General features: G+C 39.8%; 1 protein-coding gene across 1 annotated transcript in view; it reads left to right on the forward strand.

The window, feature by feature from the left end:
* TPH2 (tryptophan hydroxylase 2) overlaps positions 1–19,547 on the forward strand; it is a 112,489-nt gene that overhangs the window by 48,977 nt on the left and 43,965 nt on the right. The window contains 1 exon segment of the mRNA NM_001081783.1: positions 13,323–13,449. Within this exon segment, the coding sequence (NP_001075252.1) occupies positions 13,323–13,449 (127 nt within the window).

Raw genomic sequence — 19,547 nt, forward strand, 5'->3', positions numbered from 1 at the left:
GCTGCTGTGTCCATGTGCTTCAGCAGAAGGGCCTGAGGACTTGTGCCTGAAACCCAGGTCCTACTGTCAGCACTCAGCGTGACTTCAGCAAGCCACCTAACCTTCCTGTGTGACTGATGATGAAATACACGCTTTGATGTGTGAAGGGAAAAAAGCTTTATATAAATACCAAATATGTCCACCCTTACGTGGCACCTCTTAAATGCACGTGGAGGCTCAAGCGCCTCATGGAATTCCAGCGTGTCCTGAGTTGTAACACTACGTTCCTAGAGGTGGACTCCCAAGCTGCCAATCGTAATATTGTGTCTAGTTTTGTGAAGTGCGGAAAAGCAAAAGTAACCCCTAAGACTTTTCACAGAGCCCTTTGTCTCGAGAGCTCCAAGTTCTCCAACAACAAACATTCTACATAAAGAAAACACAACCCTGTACATTATTTAAAACCTGTGCATTTTGAAAACAAATTTGTGACTAAGTGCCTGCTGGAGCTCTGTTTTTGTTCTTTGAGGCTATTATCTGTAGTGATTTGGGATTAAGCTTTCTCATATATATATATATATATATAAGAGAAATAAATATATATGTTAACAGATTCAAAGCAGGATTTTTTCCCCACCGCTCACGCCCCAAGGTGTGCCTTCCTCACGAGGTGCCCATAATCCAGCATCAGCAGTCAGCAGCACCTGTGCCCGAATCACAGCGCACATCCCCTTGGTGCCGCACAGTCAGGGAGAGGCTCATTTATGGAGCTGTGGGTGTGCAAGGCTGAGATGACCTAGGAGAAATTCTCTCAGGAATATTTGCATTTTTAAATTGCAAGTTCAGAAGAAGAAATTCAAAACGATCAAATTTTAGGTAAGGAAGACATAACTACTGTTCGTACCTCTTCACTACTGTGTAGAGAATGACATCTATTGACAGGCACAGAAGCCACCGTGAGAGAGAAGGACAAAGGGATCTGACATTTCCCACACATGTAGTGTTTGTCATCATTCCGCTCATCTCTATGAGGTAGACAGGACTGTCATCATTTTACAGATGGCAATTCCAAGATCCGAAAACGTCGGGTAATTTCCCTACAGTCATAGAACCAGAAACCATGATCTAGTCCAAAGTCCTTATGCTACACTGAAAGTGAGGAAAATGATACTTGGGATTCACTTGGCTATACCTCGATATGGAACAATAGAGCCCACCATCACTGCTCTATTCAGTTGAGTACAAAAAGCAGTTACCCAGCATCTACCACGTGCCAGGTTTCCTAAGCACCAGGAACCCAGAGATGAACATGGCATGACCTCTGTCCTGGAAGCTTCCTGCTTCTCTATTTTTCGTGAGGAAGATTGTTCCTGAGCTAACACCTGTTCCCCCCTTCCTCTATTTTGTATGTGGGATGCCACCACAGCATGGCTTGATGAGCAGTGTGTAGGTCTGCACCCAGGATCTGAACCCACAAATCCTGGGCCACCAAAGCAAGCATGCAAACTTAACCACTATGCCACTGGGCCAGTCCCTTCCTGCTTCTTCTTTTTTTAAAAAATTTTTTATCGAGTTTATGATAGTTTACAACCTTGTGAAATTTCAGTTGTACATTATTGTTTATAAGTCGTGTTGTAGGTGCACCACTTCACCCTTTGTGCCCACCCCCATGCCCCTTTTCTCTGGTAGCCACTAATCTGTTCTCTTTGTCCACATGTTTAAATTCCTCATATGAGTGGAGTCATACAGAGATTGTCTTTCTCTATCTGGCTTATTTCACTTAGCATAATACCCTCAAGGTCCATCCATGTTGTTGTGAATGGGATGATTTTAGTCTTTTTTATGGCTGAATAGTATTCCATTGTATATATATGCCATATCTTCTCTCTCCAATCATCAGTTGATGGGCACTTAGGTTGTTTCCACGTCTTGGCTATTGTGATAATGCTGCAATGAACATAGGGGTGCATGGGACTTCTGGAATTGCTGATTTCAAGTTCTTTGGATAGATACCCAGTAGTGGGATGTCTGGGTCATATGGTATTTCTCTTTTTAATTTTTGAGAAATCTCCGTACTGTTTTCCATAGTGGCTGCACCAGTTTGCATTCCCACCAGTAGTGCATGAAGGTTCCTTTTTCTCCACAACCTCTCCAACATTTGTTACTTTTTGTTTTACTTATTTTTGCCATTCTAATGTATGTAAGGTGCTATCGTAGCATAGTTTTGATTTGAATTTCCCTGATGATCAATGATGATGAACATCTTTTCATGTGCCTGTTGACCATCTGTATATCTTCTTTGGAGAAATGTCTGTTCATGTCTCCTGCCCATTTTCTGATCGGGTTGCTTGATTTTTTTGTTGTTGAGTTGTGTGAGTTCTTTACATACTATGGAGATTAACCCTTTGTTAGATGTATGACTTGCAAATATTTTTTCCCAATTAGTGGGTTGTTTTTTTTGATCAATCCTGTTTTACCTTTGCCATGAAGAAGCTCTTAGTCTGATGAAGTCCCATTTGTTTATTCTTTCTATTGTTTCCCTTGTCTGAGAAGACATGGTGTCTGAAAAGATCCTTTTAATACTAATGTCAAAGAATGTACTGCCTATATTTTCTTCTAGAAGCCTTATGGTTTCAGGTCTTATCTTTAGGTCTTTGATCCATTTTGAGTTTATTTTTGTGAATGGTGAAAAAGAATGGTCAATTTTCATTCTTTTACATGTGGCTGTCCAGTTTACCCATTTGTTGAAGAGACTTACTTTTCTCCATTGTATACCCTCAGCTCCTTTGTTGAAGATTAGCTGTCCACAGATGTATGGTTTTATTTCTGGGCTTTCAATTCTGTTCCATTGATCTGTGCACCTGTTTTTGCACCAGTACCATGCTGTTTTGATTACTGTAGCTTTGTAGTATGTTTTGAACTCAGGGATTGTGATGCCTCCAGCTGTATTCTTTTTTCTCAGGATTGCTTTAGCAATTCGGGGTCTTTTGTTGCCCCATATGAATTTTAGGATTCTTTATTCTATTTCTGCAAAGAATGTCATTGGGATTCCGATTGGGATTGCATTGAATCTGTAGATTGCTTTACGTAGTATGGACATTTTAACTATGTTTATTCTTCCAATCCATGTACATGGAATGCCTTTCCGTCTCTTTATGTTGTCATTAATTTCTTTCAGGAAAGTCTTATAGTTTTCATTGTACAGGTCTTTCACTTCCTTAGTTAAATTCACCCCAAGGAATTTTATTCTTTTTGCTGCAATTGTAAATGGGATTGTATTCTTGAGTTCTTTTTCTGTTAGTTCATTATTAGAGTATAGAAATGCTACTGATTTATGCAAGTTGATTTTATGCTCTGCAACTTTGCTGTAGTTGTTGATTATTTCTAAAAGTTTTCCAATGGATTCTTTGGCATTTTCTATATATAAGACCATGTTGTCTGCAAACAAGGAGAGTTTCACTTCTTCCCTCCCTATTTGGATTCCTTTTATTCCTTTCTCTTGCCTAATTACTCTGGCCAAAACCTCCAGTACTATGTTGAATAAGAGTGGTGATAGAGGGCATCCTTGGCTCGTTCCACTTTTCAGGGGGATGGCGCTCAGTTTTTGCCCATGGAGTATGCTGTTGGCTGTGGGTTTGTCATATATGGCCTTTATTATGTTGAGGTAATTTCTTTGTATCCCCATGTTGTTCAGAGTTTTTATCATAAATGGCTGTTGGATCTTGTCGAATGCTTTCTCTGCATCTATTGAGATGATCATGTGGTTTTTATTCCTCAATTTGTTGATGCGGTGTATCACGTTGATTGATTTGTGGATGTTGAACCATCCCTGTGTCCCTGGTATGAATCCCACTTGATCATGATGTATGATCCTTTTGATGTATTGCTGAATTCGAGTTGCCAAAATTTTGTTGAGAATTTTTGCATCTATGTTCATCAGTGATATTGGCTTGTAGTTCTCCTTTTTTGAACTGTCCTTATTAGGCTTTCGTGTCAGAGTGATGTTGGCCTCATAGAATGTGTTAGGAAGTGTTCCATCCTCCCTAATTTTTTGGAATGGCTTGAAAAACATAGGTATTAAATCTTCTCTGGAAGTTTGGTAGAATTCCCCAGGAAAGCCGTCTGGTCCTGGGGTTTTATTGTTTGGGATGATTTTGATTGCTGTTTCAATCTCTTTCCTTCTGATTGGTCTGTTCAGATTGTCTGCTTCTTCTTGACTCAGGTTTGGGATATTGTGGGAGTCCAAGAATTTATCCATTTCCTCTAGGTTATCCATTTTGTTGGCATATAGTTTTTAGTAGTATTCTCTTATAATCCATTGTATTTCTGTGGAGTCTGTTGTTATTTCTCCTTTTTCATTTCTGATTTTGTTTATTTGAGCTTTCTCTCTTTTTTTTCTTTGTAAGTCTGGCTAGGGGTTTGCCAATTTTGTTTATATTCTCAAAGAACCAGCTCTTTGTTTCTTTGATCCTTTCTACTGCCTTTTTTGTTTCAATAGCATTTATTTCTGCTCTGAGTCTTATCATTTCTCTCCTTCTGCCGACTTTGGGCTTCATTTCTTCTTCTTTCTCTAATTCAGTTAGGTGTAATTTGAGATTGCTTATTTGGGATTTTTCTTGTTTGTTGAGGTGTGCCTGTATTGCGATGAATTTCCCTCTTAATACATCTTTTGCTGTATCCCATCTGAGTTGATATGGCATGCTATCATTTTCATTTGTCTCCAGGTATTTTTTGATTTCTTCTTTAATTTCTTCAATGATCCATTGCTTGTTCAATAACATTGTTTAGTCTCCGCATCTTTGTCCCTTTTTCAGCTTTTTTCTTGTAATTAGTTTATAGCTTTATAGCATTATGATCAGAGAATATGCTTGTTATTATTTCAATTTTTTAAAATTTATAGAGGCTTGCCTTGCTTCCCAACATATGGTCTATCCTTGAGAATGTTCCATGCACACTTGAGAAGAATGTGTATTCTGCTGTTTTTGGATGGAGTGTTCTATAAATGTCTATTAAGTCCATCTGTTTGAGCTTTTAATTTAATTCCACTGTTTCCTTGTTGATTTTCTGTCTGGATGATCTGTCCATTGATGTGAGTGGGGTGTTGAGGTCCCCTACTATTATTGTGTCATTTTTGATATTCTTTTAGGTTTGTTAATAGTTGCTTTATGAACATTGGTGCTCCTGTGTTGGGTCTTAGATATTTATAATTGTTATTTCTTCTTGATGGAGTGTCCCTTTGATCATTATATACTGCCCCTCTTTGTTTCTCTTTACCTGCCTTATCTTGAAATCTTCTTTGTGTAATATAAGTATTGCGATACCTGCTTTCTTTGTTTGCCATTAGCTTGGAGTATCGTCTTCTGCCCCTTCACTCTGAGCCTGTATTTGTCATTGGAACTGAGGTGTGTTTTCTGGAGGCAACAAATTGTTGGATCTTGTTCTTTAATCTATCTTGCCACTCTGTGTCTTTTTATTGGAGAGTTCAATCCGTTTACATTGAGGGTGATTATTGATGTATGAGGGCTTAATGCTGTCATTCTGTCACTTGTTTTCCAGTTTTCCTGCACTTCCTTTTTTTCTCGTCCTGTGTGTTTTGGTCTACCCATTGACTTCTGCAGTTTCTTATGCTGTGTTTCTTAGTTTTTTCTTTATTTGTTTTTTGTGTCTTTGTTCTGCTTTTTACTTTAGTGGCTACCTGAAGTTTGTATTCAGAATCTCATGCATAACGTAGTCCATTTTCTGATGGCCTCTTATTTCCTTAGTCTAAACCAATTCAGTCCTTTTCCTTCTCCCCTCCTAAGTTATTATTTTCCCATCTTATTCCAACTTGTGTTGTGAATTTGTGGTTAAAGTGACAAGATCTTCTTTGTTTTTGGAGTTTTCCTTCCCTTTAGCCTAATGCTAAAGTTGAATATTTGCTATCCTATTCTGATTCTGTCTATCTATTTGTCTCCTTACTCTGGGTTTTGTGACCCCTTTCTCCCTCTTTTTTCTTTTGTCAGGTATGAGGGCCTTCTTGAGGATTTCTTGCAGGAGGGCGGGTCTCATGGCTATGAAGTCCCTTAGCTTTTGTTTGTCTGGGAAAGATTTAATTTCTCCCTCACATCTGAAGGATATTTTTGCTGGATAGAGTATTCTTGGATGAAGATTTTTATCTTTTAAAGTTTTGAATATGACATTTCATCCAGTCCTAGCTTGTAAGGTTTCTACAGAGAAATCCACTGAAAATCTGATGGGGGTTCCTTTGTGGGTTATTTTCTTCTGCCTTGCTGCCCTGAGTATTCTTTCTTTGTCATTCATTTTTACCAGTTTTACCTCTATATACTTTGCAGTAGGTCTTTTTACATTGACGTATCTAGGACATCTGGAAGCTTCCTCCACACGCATTTCTCTCTCATTCCCTAGATTTGGGAAGTTTTCTGCTATAATTTCTTTGAGCACGCTTTCTACTCCATTCTCCTTCTTTTCACCTTCTTGAATACCTATAATTCTTATGTTGCATTTCCTCCTCGAGTCAGATATTTCTCAGAGACTTTCTTCATTTCTTTTTAGTCTTAGTTCTCTCTCATCCTCTGTCTGGAGCATTTCAATATGTGTATCTTCGATTATGCTGATTTGCTCCTCTATGGTGTCCACATGAGCATTCAGGGAATCTGCGTTTTGTTTTATCTCTTCCATTGTGTTATTCATCTCTAGTATTTCTGATTGATTCTTCTTTAGAGTTTCAATCTCTTTTGTGAAGTAGCTCCTGAACTCGTTGAATTGTTTTTCTCTATTTTCTTTTACTTCATTGAGTTTTTTGAGGATAGCTATTCTGAATTTGTTGTCATTTAGTTTACTTATTTCTGAGTCCTGAGGACATAGTTCTGGGTATTTATTGTTTTCCCTCTGGTCTGGAGATTTGATGAATTGCCTGATACTGGAAGTATGATTTTTCCCCATTGTGATATTATTCAGTTGCAGTTACAGCTTCTCGCCATTAGATGGGGGTCAAGAGCCATGTATTCTGAGCCCTCTGCCTTCACCCCAGATGGCGCAGCACAGCACGGGATGAAGTGGTGGGGGCACTTTCTCTTGTGCCCAGACCGGGTTTCTGATCAGCTCTCTCTATCTGGTCTTCTGGGGTCTTGGCTTGATGAGGTCAGCCCACGCAAAAGCCTTCCCCCAGTTAGAGGGCTTCCCTTTAGTCTGCAAGGGCGCTGGGGAGTCCTGGGTGATCCTGCGGACGTGTGGACCCTCCCCCACTCTCCCTCATGGATCCTCCGGCGGCAGTGGTCCCAGTCTTTGAGGGAGGGAGGGAAATTCTCTCTTACCCCATTCCAGCTCCTCCAAGGGGGGCTCCAGCCTCTCTGCCCTCCATGGTTTGGCTGCTGTGACTCTCCAAGGATTCCTGTGCTATTAGGATATCTTCTGTTGGAATGTGGTCACTCCTTTTTGTTGTATGTTGGAGGGGAAGAGAGTCCCGGGCAAGCTCACTCCACCATGACACTGATGTCACTCCCCCTTCCTGCTTCTTAAGTGATAAAATATCTTCCAAGAAGACAAAACTTATTTAAGTACAATAGACTTAGGTGTAAGTATAATTCAGTGTAATATGATGAATAGTACATAACTTGGGAACTTAAGTTTTCAATGCATTATCTTACTACATTGTTTAAGAACTCCATGAGATAGAGACTTTTATAATCTTCCTTTTATAGATGAGAAAACAATATGTCTGTGCTGTAAACATGGTGGAGATATGGCTATTTAAATGTATTGACTAATATATTTAGTTCCTCAGTAGCTCTAGCCACATTTCAAGTGTTCAATAGCCACCTGTGCCAAGTGGCTACTATATTGGACAACATGGATGTAGAATATTTCCATCATTGCAGAAAGTCCTATTTCATAGCACTGCTCTAAGTAATGCCTATGCAGGAATGTGGGAAATGGACTTAGGTCTGAATCCAGAGTGTATGCTTTTAATCACTATGTTATATTGCCTCCTCAATATTTAGTGAAATTGAGGGGGTGCAGGGAAAGAGTTAAGAATCTCTTATTTCTTCAAGAAATAGGCTATCAGGGATGGTGGGGGAACTGGAGACACATCAATGGCATTTCTCTCGTGGCCTTTTTGTGGTACTTGTAAGAACAGGAAATTCTTTCTTTCACTAGATGAAGAAAGTTGGTACTTGCTGTTTGACAGCTCTTTTATGGAACCATAGGGTGGCTTTTGCTAAGAGTTGTTCTGGGATTATGCCTCCTTTACTTTTAAGCCTCAGTTCCTAACATAGTCCTGGTCCATAATAGGCACAGAATAAATGCTTTCTGAGCTAAGTTTCAAAAAAGGTAGCTATAATATCTTTGTCCAGTCTTGGAAGAACCATAGTGAACAAGAGTAACATGAGGGGGCTTCCTTATGATTCCTAAGGGAAAAGTAAAGATTTCTTCCAGGGAACATCCAGGGGCTTGGCCTCATCAGAAGAGGGCCACATAGGTGTTTATTTACATGGTAATAGAGGAATAAGAGGGAAGGATCATAAGAGCCACCTAAAATTATATCTGGGCCAGGTTTTCATATGCTATTGTAAATCTAAACTAAAGAACTTCTGTATATGGCTCCAAAGAGAGCACTGAAAAACAATTGCCTCAATACCAGATTAATTCCCATTATCATTTCCTTAGTGCAGTGAAAACAAATTGTCACCCCCTTTTCAATGCATCCTAGTGTGTTATCCAAATTACTTGCACTTATCCACCAAATGTTGTGTGAAAGCTGAAAAAATACCCTATTTTCGCTCCCAGCTCATTCTCCTGCTTCTTTTCCTCAGTGCAAACTCTCCATCCCTCTCACATATCCTCCTTTCCTTCTCTTCACAGTTTAGTTAAAGTGCTGGCTTCTGTGTCATTTAGAACAACCAAAACCTATAGAAATATGGTTTAAAACAGATGCACTGATTTGGGATGAGAAGCAAATGTTGGATGCTCACTCACTACTTCTTAAAGGCTTTAATTTACAGCAAGAATGAAAAGAGTTGTCCAACAGGAGCATGAGGAGTCAGCTTTGAAAACTGAGAAGAGGAGAGAGACGCCAGGCTCGTTTTGAAGTTGAACTTAACAACCAGAACCTGTATTTCCCCGAAGCAAAATGATAACAACTTTCTTAGAATGATTTAAGAATTCCCTGGAGACATTTAGCCCAGGCCCCTGTGTAGGTCCATCTTTAGAATTCTCCTAACAGGGCTTATCAGAGAAGATTGCAATTTAAAGCAGCAAAAGTTTAGTGTCTGTTATCAGCTCTAGTTTCTCTTTTTCTTTTTTTTTCAAAAGGAGGCAGATGTTTTACAGTGTTAACTGTTTTGAAAGGTCCTACATTTCCAGTGAACAGAGCACTTTTGTGAAAAAGGCTCTGAAAAGCATTATTCGGGCAAAAATGCATCAAAGGGATGTGAGTTAAAAAGAGAAAAGTTTGCCAATGTAGAGATTGAAGGCAGCGTGTGCTGACAGGTACAATTATAGCCAAATAATTGAATCTTTTAAGAGAGATTTGGTGAGATAAGTTGATCATTGTGGACTCACATCGGAAGCGTGTTCATAATTAGATACTCAGGGGTCCAGCTGTGGACTGACATAGGGATCGTGAGCTACTTCACATGCAGGATATAAGAGCTATTGCACTTTGTAAAATAGGGTGAAATAGCACGATTTCAGCCCAGCAGAACTCAATTAACACAAAGGTTGGAGAGAAGGCTTAGCCTTCTCCCTCAGTCTCTCAATAGCCTGGAACCTCTTTCAGTCCCTCAGAGTCACAGTTAACCCAGCTTTTAAGCCCTTCAATCTTAAAGAAACCCCAAAAAAGTCAACTTTTCAAAAAATTAATTAATTGCTTTTATTAGTAACATCAAAAATCTTTCTTTGGTGTTTGGTTAAAGAGTTTCCAGGCACTTCAGTTCCTTTGTCTACACCACGTGTTTTAGCCAAAGACATTGGGATGGAGAACAATCTGGTGTTTATTTCTGGGAGTGTTCCATCAAAGTTGTAAAGGATAATAATCTTGTTTCTGGTCTTGAAATGTAGGGTCTTAAAGCCCTGGCTCAGTGAGAAGTGACGTTCCTGTACGTGCTGCCTCTACACTTGCTCAGGCATCTGAGTGGCAGTGTTGTCTCAGGGTCTCTGTGTGGAGTTGGGGGGCCGAGGGGCGTCCATAGCATTCCATTAATGATTCTGTTAGACATCTTGCTGCAGGGTTTCACTCTTAAAGAAACAATATAACTCATTCTGCTATATTGTATGATTTTTATCTTCCAAATTTATAATTTCTTTTCTCTTCTTGTATGTATGGTTGGATTACCTTGTTACTGAAATGCTAGTAAAAGTTCTTAAGTTGGCTGGGAGTTACGGGTTTCTGATAATGACACCCTAACCTAAAATCCAGGTGACAGCTCCTTTCCTGCCATGGAGAATCGACTCCTTGATGTCTCTGGATGTCTAGTATTTTCCTTCTTCTGTCCTTTTTAACTGCCAACTTTCTTCCCTTTCCCTTCTACCTGTAAGCTTTTGGGCCCCACTGGACCCAGGTAGATAGGACACTGTCTTCTGCAGCAGCCTTTGTCAAGTATTTAACAAGCTCGAAAGTAAATCCAGTGTTGCCCCCAGAATCCACCAGCAAGTAGCCACAACCTACCCTCTTCTCTCATCATGAAGCACTTAGCACAGTGCTGGCCCATAGTAAGCATTCAATACAGCTTGGCCGCAATAATTGTGATTTTAGTTTCTGCTTAACTTGCTTATTATATCACAAGCTAACACTCATCATCTTCAGTATTTCCCTGGAGTTTGACACCTGGCCAGTTTTGGAATTATTGTCATGTTTTCTGCCTGGATCGGTAGGGATGCTTTAGTATTTACATCATAGGGCTACAATGGGGGGTATGCAGATTTGTTAATGCTGGGCCACTTGATGCTAATTCCAACTTTGGTGCAGACTGCACACCTTTTAAAAAACAGATCACAGGAGTGAGTCTTTAGGGTCCACTCCCAAGATAGAAGTATTAGACCTTTAACTGAATCAAATGCTCATGGAGGAGTAATTAACTACTACTGAACTTTCTTTCACCGCCTTTCCTTACTTCCCAGTATTATGATGTAATTTTAGTGCAATTAAACTTGGGCAGCTCAAAGTTACATAATCACATTCAGCTTTAGTTTCAAGTACTACTTGCTTGAAGCCTGCTAGGAGACTCCTAGCATCATCCATTGTGACAGTTGGTCTCCACCCTGGCTGGGTCTTATTATCGCCCTGAGAGCATTTAAAAAAATACAGATGCTCAGGTCCATCCCAGAGAATCTGATTGAATTGGTCATAAGTAGGGCTCAGTCACTGGTATTTTTTAAAAGGCTTCTCAAGTAATTGGAGGTCTGAGGACCAGTGAGTGGCAGCAAAAGAGACTTAGGACATACTGACTGCATTTTTACTTGTACTAAGCAACTCGGTTAAACTGTCTCCCCATGTCCTAAGCTGTGCCCCCTCCCCCTTCTCATTTACTCCATATCTGAGTAAACAGAGCAGAAGGAGCAGGGCTTTGAGCAGAGGAATTTTCTTTCAAATCTTGTCTCTGTCTCTTATTAATAACGTGACGTTGGAAAAGTAAAATTTACTAAATTTTGGTTTTCCCATTTTTCAAATGGGAATAATCTGAATTCTTTGTAAGTGAACGTTACTAGTAAGTGAAATTACTAGTGTGATACGAAAATATTTAGTATAGTACCTAGCACAAAAAAGAGCTCAGTGTATTTTAGCTTTCTTTTTTTTTCTTTTCCTTTAATTTCTTCATAGGTAAAATGAGGGGCTTGGACAATGTTTAAATTCCCCTTATGCCTTAAAATCTAATGAGTCTGATTCTTTGTCTTAAGCAATGTGATTAGAGAGTAACCACCACATATTCTTTTCCACAAATTCAGTTTGTGTGCAAAAAAGAAAGTTATTGTCACACAGTTGATAGGAAATGAATTTGGAGTTTCTTTTTATATTGTGTCCAAATATTCTCACTTGGCCGCCCTTTCAACCTGATGTGTCTATGAAGTGCCTGGCCATGACTGGGGATGTGGTTTGAGTTGTGGGAACAAGATTTTTAGATTGAGTAATGCCGTCTGTTTTATGTGGGCATCAATCTTGTGCTCTTGACCACCATTCACTTGCTTCAACCACATGACCATCCAACTTACTTTATGCTTGTAATAATGGTGGTAGCAGCTGGTGTTTATATTATAGCACCTATTTGAAGGGATCCACTTCTGAGGAGGGCAGGTGAAAACAGAAAACTTTCAGTTGCTACCTGGCTAATTAGTTTTGTCAAGAAAATAAAACGCTCCTATCTTGATCCATTCCCAGTGAGTCATAGGGGAATCCACTCCAATATAGGTTGGTATTAGGGAGCAGTCCGTGATTCACAGCAATGACTCAGGAAGGCATCTGCCTTGCTTCGTTGTGACACATACCTGCCTTTGCCTGGTCATCTGGCTCCATGTAGAAGCTCAGGCAAGTGAGAGAGATTCTAAGCTTTTATTTTTACCTAGTTCAAGTTAAACAAAGCAGAGGACTGGGTCTTCCAGTGTGCGAACTCAAGAGAGTTGCTTATGTTATAGGCAGATAAATTGTCTGTGGGAAAAACCACTTTGATGATGATGATATGACCCTCTGTTGTTTCTCAGTGCCTGGCAAAGTGTAACATGGGATGCAGTGCAATTTAAGGGTTAAGAGTAAGAGATCAGAAATCATGACAAGCTGGATTCAAATTTTGGCTCCACTATCACTATCTATAGCAATAATTAGCAAACTTTTTCTGTAAAGGGCCAGCTAGTAAATATTTTAGGCTTTGGGTGCCATATGGTCTCAGTCACCACTACTCAGGTCTGCCATTTTAGTCAGAAGGAGTCATAGACAACACATAAATGAATGGGCATGACTGTGTTCCAAGAAAACTCAGTTTACAAAAGCAGACAGCAGGCCGGATCTGGCCTGTGGCTACAGTGTGCCCACCCCTGATCTTTAGGATCATGAACTAATACGTTACATTAATTCTCTAAATTTCTCTTAAGGATTAAAAGAAACACTTACCAGGCGACTACTTGAAAATAGTCACTATTATTTTATTAAAAATATTGTGTATTTAAGATGCCATTAATTGTAAGTACATTTGGATTTCAGGGATGTTAAAATGTGACAAAAGTTCATGGAATTGATGAAATGTCCTAACAGTAATTTATTCTAGGAACAATGTTATATTTAAGATTTCAAGTCTTGTTCTACTAGTGATAGTTTAAAACTTCTCGTATGACATTTCTTTGTGATTTTTTCTTGTCAGAGACACATGTCATGAGCTCTTGGGACACGTTCCACTACTTGCAGACCCTAAGTTTGCTCAGTTTTCACAAGAAATAGGCCTGGCATCTCTGGGAGCATCAGATGAAGATGTTCAGAAACTAGCAACGGTGAGTTCATTTTTTAACTTAGAAGACTTCTGTTTATGTCCATTTGTAAGGTAAAGAAAGTTTCAGAGTTACTGACTATGAATTTTAAGGCAAACGTTCTAGAGGGGGCATAGTGACTTTACCTTTGTCCATGTGTTCCTTTGAAGCACAATATGTCCTTGACTTACTAACCATCAAAATATTTGTATTTCTTCCTTCTCATTCAGGGATTGGCTAGATAGTAAATATTTTAGGCTTGCAGGTCATAAGCTCTCTGTCAAAGCCACTCTCGGCCACTGCGTTGCAAAAGCAGCCACAGACAATATGTAAATGAATGAGTGTGGCTTTGTTCCAACAAAGCTTTATTTAGAAAAGCTGGTAGTGCGCCAGGCTTGACCTGTATGATGAAATTTGCTGGCTCTTGTTCTAGTCCAATGTTTATTTCTTAGAAACATTAGTGGGGCCGGCCCATGGCCGAGTGGTTAAGTTCACGCGCTCTGCTTCAGCGGGTCAGGATTTTGCCAGTTTGAGTCCTGGGCGCAGACATGGCACTGCTTGTCAGGCCATGCTGAGGCGGCATCCCACATAGCACAACCAGAAGGCCCCACAGCTGAAAATACACAACTATGTACCAGGGGGCTTCGGGAGAAAAAGGAAAAAAAATCTTAAAAAAGAAGAAACATTAGTAATGGTAAAAAGTACGCATTTATGGTAAAGTACAGACTGTTCTTAGAATTCTCTCTGATTAATTGACATGGGTGTGGTCAGACACAATTTGAGTCAGCAATAACAAGCTCAGACTAAACGATTATTATAAGTACAAAACCAGAAAAATATTTAATAGATACTATGGTCTTAGCAAGGCTCTTCTCAAAACCAGCAGTATAAGAAGAAAGGTATAATGTTGGCAGCTACCTTTGAGATGCTGGACAGCCAGCCCGAGCAAGCTCATGTGCCTACCTTAGTGCCATTTCAAAGAGCCCAGGCTGAGAACGAGCAGGTTTAACAGACTTGCTTGCCTACAGGGCCAGGCCTTTCAGCTAAATGAGCAAATGAGCCTAAATGAGCTAGCAGAGGAAGAAAGAATGGATCTTAGGTTGTGTGTATTTGACAGAGGTACACATTGATGGCATATTAGGCGTGCAAGAATATTTGTCACTCTCACCAAGAAGTAAGTTTTCTCCTAGATTTCTTAAAACACACAGCCCTTTCAGTATACCTTTTGTTTCCTACTTTTGATAGATATATAGAAACTGAGAAATATTTTTCTACTAAAAGAGAAACACAAGTGCAAAAGTCATGCTGTTGATGTCATTGGGGGTGAACAGGGGTCAGCAGGGGCTGCAGTGAACTTGGGAGCACATGCTTCTTCTGTAGCACAAGGCTGCTTCTCAGTTCCCACTGATGACTGCCAGGTGGGCGTGCAGGCCTTTGTGTTGCCAGATCTCCAAATTTTTGAGAGAGACTGGAAATCTAGATTTCTAAATGAAATTTAATGATTTTTAAATTTTGGCTCATAAAAACAAATCTAGCTTTGTGAGCTGAGGAAAATATATTGTAGACTGAATCAGGATTTTGATATCCAACTTGTAACCTCTGCCCTAAGGATTGGCTCATGTATATTGTCTGTCTATTACTGCATAGTGAATAGGCCTAAAACTTAGTGACTTAAAACAATGAACATTTACAGGCATACTTTGGAGACATTGCGGGGTTAGTTCTACACCACCCCAATAAAGCAAATATCGCAAGTGAGACACACGAATTTTTTGGTTTTCCAGTGCGTATAAAAGTTATGTTTACACCATATTGTAGTCTATTAAGTGTGCAATAGCATTATGTCTAAAAAACGTGCATGCCTTAATTAAAAAATACTTAATTGCTGAAAAATGCTAACCATCGTCTGAGCCTTCAGTGAGTCGTAATCTTTTTGCTGGGTGTTGCCTCGATGTTGATGGTGCTGACTGACCAGGGTGGTGTTTGCTGAAGGTGGGGGTGGCTGTGGCGATTTCTTAAAATAAGACAACAGTGAAGTTTGCTGCATTGATTGACTCTTCCACGAATGATTTCTCTGTAGCACGCGATGCTGTGTGATAGCATTTTACCCACAGTAGAACTTCTTTCAAAATTGGAGTCAATCCTCTCAAATGCTGCCCCTGCTTTACTGGCTAAGGTTATATGATATTCTAAATCCTTTGTTGTTGTTTCAACAATCTTCACAGCATCTTCACTAGAGTAGATCCCATCTTAAGAAACCACTTCTCTGCTCATCCATAAGAAGCAACTCTTCATCCATTAAGGTTTTATCATGAGATTTCAACAGTTCAGTTACCTCTTCAGGCTCCACTTCTAATTCTAGTTGTCTTGGTATTTCCACCACATCTGCAGTTACTTCTGCCACTGAAGTCTTGAACCCCTCAAAGTCATCCATGAGGGTTGGATTCAACTTCTTCCAAATTTTTGTTAATGTTGATATTTTGACCTCTTTCCATGAATCATGAATATTCTTAATGGCATCTAGAATGGTGAATCCTTTCCAAAAGGTTTTCAATTTACTTTGCCCAGATACATCGGAAGAATGACTATCCATGGCAGCTTTAGATAGCTTTAGCTTATGAAATGTATTTCTTAAATAATAAAACTTGAAAGTCAGAATTACTCCTTAATCCATGGGCTGCAGAATGGGTGTAGTATTTGCAGATGTGAAAACAACATTTATTTCATTATACATCTCCATCAGAGCTCTTGGGTGACCAGGTGCATTGTCAAGAGCAGTAATATTTTGAAAAGAATCTTTTTTTCTGAGCAGCTGGTCTCAACAGTGGGATTAAACTATTCAGCAAACCATGCTGTAAACAGATGTGTTGTCATCTGGGGTTTGTTCCATTTTAGAGCGCAGGCACAGTATATTTAACACAGTTCTTAAGGGCTCTAGGGTTTTTGGAATGGCAAATGAGCATTGGCTTCAACTTAAAGTCACCAGCTGCATTAGCCCCTAACAAGAGAGTCAGCCTGTCCTTTGAAGCTTTGAAGCTAGGCACTGACTTCTCCTGTCTAGCTATGAGAGTCCTAGATGGCATCTTCTTTCAATATAAGGCTATTTTGTCTATATTGAAAATCTGTTGTTTGGTGTAACAACCTTCATTAACGATCTTAGCTAGATCTTCTGGAGAACTTGCTGCAGCTTCTCCATCAGCACTTGCTGCTTCACCTTTCACATTTATGGTGTAGAGATAGCTTCTTTACTTAAACCTCATGATCCAACCTCTGCTAGCTTCAAATTTTTCTTCTGCAGCTCCCTCACCTCTCTCAGCCTTCACAGGATTGAAGAGAGTTAGGGCCTTGCTCTGGATTAGGCTTTGGCTTAAGGGAATGTTGTGGCTGGTTTGTTCTTCTATCCAGACCATTAAAACTTTCTCCAGATCAGTAATAAGGCTGTTTCACTTTCATATCATTTGTGTGTTCACTGGAGTACACTTTTCATTTCCTTCAAGAACTTTTCCTTTGCATTCACAACTTGGCTAGTTGGTGCCAGAGGCCTAGCTTTTGGCCTGTCTTGGCTTTTGACTGCCTTCCTCCTTAAGCTTAATCATTTCTAGCTTTTCATTTAAGGTGAGAGACGTGTGACTCTTCCTTTCACTTGAACACTTAGAGGCCATTGTAGGGTTATTAAGTGGCATGATTTCAATATTGTTGTGTCTCAGGGAATAGGGAGGTCCAAGGAGAGGGAGAGAGATGGGAGAATAGCCGGTCAGTGGGGCAGTCAGACCACACAACATTTATCGATTAAGTTAATCTTATATGGTCATGGTTCATGGCACCCCACAACAATGACAATAGTAACATCAAGATCTCTGATCACAGATTACCATAAAAAATGTAATTATAATGAAAATTTTGAAACATTGCAAGAACTACCAAAATGTGACACAGAGACATGGAGTAAGCAAATGCTGTTGGAAAAATGGTGCTGATAGACTTGCTGGACGCAGCGTTGCCACAAACCTTCAATTTGTAAAAAATGCAGTTTCTGCTAATTGTAGTAAACTGAAGTATGTCTGTATTATTTCATAGTTTCTGTATTTGGGAGTTTGAGAACAGCTTAGCTGAGCGGTTCTGACTCAGAGACTCTTCTGTAGTTGCTGTTAAGATGTGGGATGGGTCTGTAGTTGTCTGAAGATTTGGGAATCTTCTTCCAAGTTGGCTTATTCATGTGACTGTTGGCAACTGGCTTCCTCCAGAGCAAATGATGAGAGACAGAGGCAGAGATTGAGGGGAGGAAGTTGTGATGCCTTTCTGACTTGATTGTATGCACTTCACGTGGGCCATATTCTATTTATTAGAGAGGACTCCCTCCAGCCCACACTCAAAGGGAGGGGAATGAATCTCTGGAGAAAGGAGTGTCAAAGTATGTGCAGACATCTTTTAAAACCACCACAGCACGAGTCCTGAGTCCCGTTACTTAATTCTCAAACCTTGGCTCTGGCTTTAAACTCCACGTTTGAAACCTTTTCCATGCCTTTCAAATCCCCCTTGAAATTTTCTGGTTTAAACCTGTGACATCCTACAGCTCCTATTTTTGATCAGGGATGAATGTATTGCTTACTTGTCTGACTCTGAATGGCTACAAACTGAGATTTGACTCTGCCAGGCTGTGTGTGTGTGTGTGTGTGTGTGTGTGTGTCCAAAGAGAAGAGGAAAGGAATAAGGTAGGACTTTATGGATGTAATGTAGGTGGATCCTAGTGAGCGCTCTTATTCCTTTCTTAAAAGCAGTAATAAGAAAGCAGTTTTATTGTTCTTTACTTTTACAACCCATCAAATGGTGATTGATTAATTCCATCATTCAAAGCAACATTTATGAAGAATATGGCATGGTCCTCACTTTTGGGTAATTTATAGCCTATGTAGATAAAACTAAGATTTTTCACAGGAGATAAAGTTAGTACTAAGTCTTGAAAGATGAGACAAAGTCAGGTAAGTGGAAAAAGGAGCAGGGGAATAGAGGGATGGTTTCAGCTAGAACAAGAAATCTCCCTGGTTTCGGGGGTCAGCAGGAAATGCCTGCTCATCAGTTTAGAAGGCCATGGCAAAGCCAAGGGTTTCCTTTTGAAGTAGTTCTCTATCACTACTGTTAAAAAATTATGCATGGCTTAAAACAGCACAGATTTCTTATCTTAGTTTCACAAGGTTAGAAGTCTAATACAGTTCTCACTGGGCTAAAATTAAAGTGTCTGCAGGGCTGTGTTCCTCTTTGGAGGCTCAGGGGGAAAGTCCATTTTCTTGCCTTCCCAGCTTCTAGAGGCTTCCCACATTCCTTGGCTCATGGCCTCTTCCTCCATCTTCAAAGCCAGCAATGTTACATCTCTCTGACTTTTCTTCCTTTGTCACATTTCTCTCTCATAAACTGTAGCTGAGAGAGGTCTTTTGCTTTTATGCAATTAGATGGGCCCACCTGGATAATTTATAATTATGTCCTCATCTCAATGTCCATACATGCCGTTAGTCATATCTGCAAATGTAACATACTCACAGGTCCTGGGAATTAGGTCAGGACATCTTTGGTGGGCCATTATTCTTTGTTTCTATTTTTACACTTACAAGAAAAAACTAATACTTGAAACTTGAAACCCATTTTACTAGGGCTAGTAAATTTGTGGGATGAGTAAGTTTTCTTTCAGAACTTATATTCCTTAGCACAATTCCAATACCCTTGGCCATGGATTTCCCTAGCTCCATCAGCCAAAAATGCTTCCACATTTTAGACATCATTAGGTCATTTATGATGTTTCTCTCTCTCTATTCTTCCCTCATTTTTTCATTATCCTTTCCCTGGAATATTCCTGCTTTTCTGCAAAGCTAATTCAAGTCAACAGGTATTCTTTAAGTGGCTAAAGAATTTTAGGTACCATGAGGGAGGGATAGGAAAAAAGACAAGGACATAGTACTTTCTTCAAGGAATGCATGGTCTAGTACACAAAAATACAGAAACCCCAGAGTCAGTATCAGCTTGTATTCATATACATGAGCAGATATGTAAGAGGGGTGGATTTAAGGTGAATCTTCCATGTGTGTGTGAGTTCTGAATTCAAGGTGGGAGACTGGGACTCAGAATTGCAG

Source organism: Equus caballus, chromosome 28 (assembly GCF_041296265.1).
Source record: "Equus caballus isolate H_3958 breed thoroughbred chromosome 28, TB-T2T, whole genome shotgun sequence".
Classification (NCBI taxonomy): Eukaryota; Metazoa; Chordata; class Mammalia; order Perissodactyla; family Equidae; genus Equus; species Equus caballus.